This window comes from Anoplopoma fimbria, chromosome 17 (assembly GCF_027596085.1).
Source record: "Anoplopoma fimbria isolate UVic2021 breed Golden Eagle Sablefish chromosome 17, Afim_UVic_2022, whole genome shotgun sequence".
NCBI lineage: Eukaryota > Metazoa > Chordata > Actinopteri > Perciformes > Anoplopomatidae > Anoplopoma > Anoplopoma fimbria.
The window spans coordinates 19,338,314-19,345,987 of record NC_072465.1 but is presented as its reverse complement, the minus strand read 5'-3'; the positions used below and the strand labels follow the sequence as shown (position 1 = coordinate 19,345,987).

General features: G+C 36.9%; 1 protein-coding gene across 1 annotated transcript; it reads right to left on the bottom strand.

The window, feature by feature from the left end:
- Positions 1 to 3,142: 3,142 nt before the first annotated feature.
- LOC129105294 (protein shisa-5-like) lies at positions 3,143 to 6,146 on the bottom strand. The gene is given in 6 exon segments (XM_054616233.1): positions 3,143 to 3,285; positions 4,524 to 4,673; positions 5,383 to 5,521; positions 5,620 to 5,658; positions 5,661 to 5,815; positions 6,080 to 6,146. Coding segments are annotated over 6 exon segments (684 nt in total). The 3' UTR covers positions 3,143 to 3,151.
- Positions 6,147 to 7,674: the final 1,528 nt, after the last annotated feature.

Genomic DNA, 7,674 nt, shown 5'->3' with positions numbered 1-7,674 from the left:
ACTTAGCTGGTATCATGTTTACCATCTTAGCTTAGCATGTTAGCATGCTTACATTCTGCTTATTAGCACTAAACACAAAGCACAGCTAAGGATGATGGGGAAATAAATTTGGTCTTAAAGTATTGGACACATTTGACTGTTGACTTCCCGATGGTATGAAATGACAAGTCAGGGGTTCACCAACATTATTAAAATTCATTAAGGGGGCAATAATGTTTGTAAGAAATGTTATGGAAATCCATCCAATAGTCGTCCAGACATTTTACAAAATACAAGACATGTCAACCTTCTGGTGGCGCTAAAAGAAAAGTTACCAAAGTGGATAGTCCTCATCCTCTTGGGACAACGAATGTCAGTACAAAATTCATGGCAATTCAATAGTTGATGATATTAAATGGATAAGATATTTCAGCAGTGTGGACAACGTTGACATCCCAAACAAGAATCCCTTAAGCCACGCAGCTAATAATAGTTGGTCTTTTGTTGCTTAGCTGGGAATTTGTTAAAACTTATCTTTAGTGATGGAAAAGATGGAAACATTTCAAAATATAAATGATGTTGGAAACTTGTCATCACTTATCTTTGGTAAAGTATGTAATGTAAAAATAGCCAAAATTGAACATAAATAATGCTGTCAAGTCTGTTTATGTTTCAAAGCATGTGGGAAAGTTCGGCATGCCTGTATCTCTTCGGAGCATCTTGGCCGGAGCGAGAGCACGCAATGGGGAGTTTGTCAACAATTTCTCCGACACACAGTTCCCTGATTCAGTGTCCTAAATAAACCTGATCAGCAAGTTGATTTCTAAAATATCCAATAACATAGAGTGTCCCCTGTCTGCTCTCCATGTGCAGGGGGAGCTTCGACTTGAGATGGTAATACCAGAGGGATTCTGCAGAGCAGAAGAAAAAGTAGACAGAAGAAAGGAATGGTGTGGGATGTCGAGAAAATGCTGAAAACATCTTAATAGCAGCTCGGGCAGGAGGCCAGACAAGAATGCCTTCAGACAGAACAAAGCACAGTAAGAGGGAAGGACAGAAGAAAGGGAAAGAGAAGAAGAAGAAGAAGAAGAAGAAGAAGAAGAAGAAGAAGAAGAAGAAGAAGAAGAAGAAGAAGAAGAAGAAATGGATGGAGGGGAGGAGAATATTAGTGCTGGCTGGCTGTAAAGATTATCTGCCACATCGTCCATGACACAGGCATCCCTGCACAAGTGCTCATTAGCAGTCTGAGCCACACTTCAAGGAGAGATCTTGTTTTAGAAGACAAGCAGGGAGCAGCACATACAGGCAGGGTCATTTCTTCCTGTTATAGCCCCCGTCACGTCGATGACTGAGACATCCGCAGTCAGCACTATTACTGTATTGATTAATGGATGGTGTGGGAAGCTATAAGAGGGAGTGGTGCTGGTTATTATGGGATTAAATGCAAGCACGCCCACTCTGGTTATTCGACGGCACAGGATCCCACCGGAAGAGGCTAAACTGAGCCCAGTGGTTTTGTCAGACTGAAGGTAATAACATAAACTACAACATTATGGATTTTTCTAGCAAACACTTAATAGTTTTAGAAGCAAGCTGAAGCAGTAAATATCTCCATTGCTTTGATGAATTACTGCAAAGCTCCAAAATGCGTTACGTTCTGAAAACTCCTCTTACAATCGTCAATAATCAGAAGGATGTACCTAAGTAATCAATGCAGTAAAACGCCCCCTGTGACTGTTATTGTATATTATATCATGAGATTATTATTACTTGTACATTCATGTAACATTTTTTGGATGTTTTTGGTTTTTTTTACCTAAAATTAATTGTAAAAATGAATAAATAGTGACCAGTCACAAGTTCTCAGAGCCCAAAGAGGCGCTTTCACAAAATTATTATATTGATAACAAACAAATTATTAAATTTATTAAAAGGAAATGCTCACTTGTAGGAAGCTGGACCCATTAAAATGTTTGCATGAAATATGACTTAAATGATTCAAGATAATGTCTGTCAATTGGTTAATTGATTGCTTAACTAATCATTTCAGCTTTACTTGTATCTTATTTATAACAAAACATACTTCAAACTGGTTTTAAAGTGCTAGCTGTGAATAAAGTTGAAATAACTAAAAATAAATAAATAAATTGCTTTGTGACTATATACTCACTTAGTGCAAGTAAAGATAAAAAAAAAATAAGTAGTATTACAGTGATTAAAGGCAACAGAGGATGACCCAGTGTTTCTGTATTGCACCCATCAGACTAATAGTCCTCAATTATCCCTAAAAATGAAAAAGGACAACCAAACATGCATAATGTACATAAGGTGGTTGAAATACACCAAATGTGATTTTAATCCTTCATCTCTGAAAAAGCATGATTGATCATATTGAGACAAAAGAGAGTCATAGGTTTATTGTCTTGTATTTAAAACAATATGCTTGATAACAAGACTGGGTATCTCCAGCATGCAGCATGAAGTACTCCTCTGTTTCCGTTTTCTATACAAAATAAAAGTGAGACAGTGGTGACCCCTAGAGGCAGTTGGAGTTTATTAAAAATAAAAAGCATTTTCAATAGTGTTTCATTATAATTTCAACTGCTCTAATGGTACCACAGTTTAAGATGCCTCTTACAGTAGAAAATCCCAATAAACAAAGACTGAGTGCAAAAATTCAAGTCATATTTAAAACAAAAATGTGAATGAATCTGAATTTATTAACAATGAAAAAAGAAGTACAAATACCCTAACCATCTGTAGAATTTTTGTCATATAATTGTTGTTCTTTCATTTTTTTTCTCTTTTTCTCCAGACTTCAAATGTGTGTTTTGGTACTTCTTCTTCTTCTTAAATGTATCATTATTCAACATTCAGCTCCATTTAAAGGTGACCATATTTTAAAATTAGATTTACAGCTTATCAAATGGCCATTACTAAAGCTTATAGTCATAAAGGTGTACACATAGAAAGCAGCAGCAGCAAGATTTAGCAATACGATTTAGTAGAAAAATGTAGTTTTCCCAAGATATATATTTGAATTTGACATCCTGCAAAGTGGGTTTCCATTGTAACAACACAATGTTATTCACACATTTCTTATTCCCATGAGAAGTATGGTGCTAACAGGGTTTACAAACATGTAGCACTTTGGTCTAGTTAGCTATCCGGTTTAAGAGTTTGGCACATAAGCAGGGTTGTAGGCCAGCGGGGCATCTGGATGTGGTGGCAGTGCATAAGGCTTACCGGGGAAGGGCCCCATCGGCACACCGGCAGGGAATGCAACCGGTAAGTGAGCTGGATCTTCTAAAAAGACAAAAACACACATACTTGGTTTCTCGCCACTAAAAAAAATGTGTTGGTTTCCCAATAATTCTTTTTTTAAATACAATGTTGTCCTGTAACAATCATGAAATATAATATTGGAGTTGTTCTTTATTTTTAGTTATTGTCAACATATCCAATGACAAGACTTCTCTGTCTGTTATTCTCAGTTTATCTTCCTACTAGTAGAGAGTAGTGAGTTACAAACACATCAGAATATATAATATATAAAGTCAAAGTAATTCTTAAAATACCTTGGCACTGCACTTTTGGCAAACATTAGTAAAAACTTTTTGGGGGGATGTCTTCAGACGGATTAATATACATTTGAAGCTTTCATGAGTTTTTACCGCAGCAGAACTGTATATGTGGGATCAAATGTTCATGGTTTAGGAGGAACATGTCATCCAGTGCAAAGGTGTTGCTCCTTGATTGTTTTTAAGTGGGAGGGACTGATAGTTCCAAAAGTTGTACTTGTATGAAACTGCTCACAACAAGGTCTATGGATTATCTTGATATCAGATCAGAATTCCTGTAAAGAAGTTTTCCAATGTATTACTGGTACTTCTAGCAATGTCGTATAGTCCCATTATATTACAGAGAAGGCAGACATCTCTACATCTCAAAACTAGGCAACTCACACCAAAATGATCTCGATTGATTCATAGCATTACAGGTAAGTGGAAAAATATGTATTTTAGATTTTGTGGTGAACTGTCCCTTTAATCTGAGTTTCATGCCAAGCCGAACTCTATAAGTGTTTGAACTGTGAGTCATGTAACATTTTCTATCTGGAAAATAATGAGACTTCTACTTCTGTAACATGGGCACCTGATTTGCTGTATTTGGACAATAATGGAGCTCCATAGCACAGAGGAAAAATAAATATAAGGCTTTAGTTACACACATAATACTTGTTATCAAGACTAATTCATTGTTGGTTTTACATCCGATTTGTTGACAATAAAATAAAAATAAAAAATATCAATAGGTTTATTTTCTAAAAGATCTTATTGCTGTTTGTAAAACTGAGAAACAACACTGATTTTAATGAGAATCTTTAGATAGTAAATCACAGAAGAAACTGATACATAAATCCAGGTGGATTAGCTTGGTCAATGGGTGACATTAACCAGTTCTGCTACAACTGTACACTCTCAGTTTTCAGTCTTAAATGTACCAGCTATTGTTTAGTTTATAAATCTCATGATATTACTCACCAGTTTCCATGTATGGAGGTGGTGCTGTAGGGATGGGCAGGCTTCCATAGCCAGGCTGGGCAGGTACGGGCTGGTAGCCGGGGTAGGTGGGCTGATATCCGGCGGGTTGATAGGGTGGATGCTGGGGCAGGTTGACTAAAGCAGTAGTGGCTGTGTTTGTCACAACTAGAAGTAAAGTCATAGGCTGAGTTTAGTTTAAAAATAAAGTAGGCCTTACCAATATTCTGACTTAAACAAATTGTGACGCTATTTGAAACGCTATTTTGTTTAAAGGAAAGGTTCGACAATGGTAAATATGCTAACTGAGAGTTCATTGGCTCCTCGAAGGCTCACTAATTATACACATTGCATTTGTTTGTTTTTTATCTGTGGAAACACTTAAGTATAAAAACGTCAAATCATTGTTTTATGGGTGGTTATGAACCAGATATTTCTTGGACAAGTTGCCAGGCAACCGGTGGCGTTGTAGTAGGAATTACTGGTCACCCTAGCTGCCTAACAACTGGTGCAGACTAGCAAATATCTGGCACATAACCGCCCATAAAACAGTGATTTAACTATGTACGGATTAAACAAACAAGATACTACGTGTTAATTCATGATTTTTAGAAGAGCTGGTTGGCGGTTTAGCCAGACTAGCTGTTTCTTCTTGTGTCCAGTCTTTGTGCTAAGCTAAGTTAGCCAGCTGCTGGCGGGAACTTCATATTTAGCTTAGCTTAGTTTAGCATGCAAACAAGGAGGCCTTGCAAATCAAACTTGTCATCTAACTTTTCTTTAATCGCTTGCATGTACAATACAGTACAAAGTTTTGAACATGGTTTCCTGCACAAACTAAACTGCAACCAAAAATGTGTTGTACCACGTGGGTGTTGGTTGCGTCCTTTTCGACACTTCTTGAAGAACAAGCAGCACGGAGCCACACAGCAGATGATGAGACACACACAGAAGGCAATCGGAAGAATTGTCCCTAAAATGCTTCCCAGGAGCAGAGCAATGCGCTTTGATTTGCCAATACCAGAAAAACTGGGGAAAAGACAGAGAAAATACATTTTCATTTCTTAAAAATACTGATATTGTTTATAATTCTGGAGCTGACATTTTCTTTAAACACAGGTCTTAAGTAAGAGCACACCTTCCTCCATAACAGTCTTGTTGTTCAGTTTGAGAAAGATGGTATATTCTTTCACTGCAGCAGTATTTATTCTTGCAGTTTCCACAGCAGTACTCATTGCCACATTGCTGAGCCTTGTGGTGGTAACCATCTCTGTCCTCGAAGCTGCTACAGTCATCGGCTGTAACATGTAAAACACTGAGTCATGGTGAAAAGTACTGAGGGGGAGATATTAACAGCTAAACAAGTTAAACATACATGTAGATACAAGCTAAAAACAAGTGTCACTGCCACAAAGAGGTAAAATCAAAGTTGTAGTTATGAAACTGTGGCGTCTGATGGTTACCTGATTTAAGTGTTTTAAGTGTTTTCATTTTGTGACTGACTGTCTGCATACAACTGAAAGTTCCTATACTTGTGGAAAAAACACCAAAATAAAACTCACCCCATACAGCTGGGAGCAGGATCAAACACAGAACACACACAAGACCGGACAAGACACCTGGAACCATAACTGCAACGAGATATAAGGAAATGACTCTGCAGTGAACAGTTTCAACCTGTCTGTCTGTCTGTCTGTCCCACCCTGTAGCAAGTAGCCCAACAGCATTCCTCACATCATGGGAGAGACCTGCCACTGGATTATTTATTGTTTTTTGCAAAAGGGAGTCCTGCACTTTAACAAATTAGGTTTTGTTGAGTGTCTTAGTACTGATACTTGTGTTTCATATGTGAGGTGGCCAAGACGGTTGCATTAAGACAAATAAGTAATTAGAAAACTTTTTTTAATTCTATGTTTTGGCACACTGGCTCTACTTCACCTCCCTTTAAGCTGCACAAATTAATTAAAATGTAATTATTTTTACTATTAAATGCCCTTTATGATATCAAAGGAAATGCTTGAAATTGAGCAGCTTCTATAGGAGGCCACAAGTAGATCTACTGCAGCATTGCTAAATTTCAGTCTCTTTTTTTGTGCAGTTAAGCAATACTTGAAGTCAACTCCACCCAAACTTGACAGTATTATTATCTGCTTCCACCCACCTCCCTTGAACTTTCCGTATTACACAACATCCCCTTCCACACCCTCAATAAATGTATATCTATATATATTTTCTTTACTTAATGTATACTTACATGTTTTCGTGGTTACCCCAACATGGACGAGCAGGCCTAAGAAGCCACTTACACATTTAGCTGTTAGCTCAACAATATTTGTGAAAAACAAAAATTATATTTGGGTATTCTGTTCTTATTATAGAGTCTCAAGGTTTATGTCTGATACTTGCATGGCTTAATTAAATTCACCCTCTTTACTAACTTCGTTTTAGACATGCTAGTCAATACTGAAGTATATCAGAAGCTATTGGACAAAGATATTTATGTTCCCCTCAGGATGAATTGTAATAACTTTCGTGGTCCTCTAACTTTTCATTAAGCACCATCATCAGGTCCAAAATTTGAATTGATCCAATACTTTGGTTTATGAATTCATATGCTTGCAAAAAACTCAGCTGTGTTTGGTGCTAATTAGCAGATGGTAGCATGCTAACAGGCTACAGCTGAAATGGTGAACATTACGCTAAATATTAAATATTAAAAACTAAAAATATGAATGCTTGCATTAGCTTGAAGGTCAAATCACCCCAGCACAGCCTCGCAGAGCAGCTAGCATGGCTGTTCAGTGTTGTTATCTGAGGGTCTATATATAGGTGTAATATATTTTACAGCCACTAACATCGAAAAAAAGTGCACTTTGAGTTATAATTTTCTATACTGAAAATTCATAAGTTGGGAAAAACAAATATATATATATATTTTATTGAATAACTGGTGGGATTTTAACAAAATAAAATGAATTAACATATTGTCAAAGTAGCATCAATGCTAAATATTCTTGGATGAGAAACGGATGGAATAAGAATAAATATCTGCTGGTAGGTCTTTCATAAAGAAAAAAAATGGCTATAATCCACACGCGAATAAAAACACTCCAACTCCAGTCATCTTGAAGAAACAACACTGGCCAAAGGACTGAAA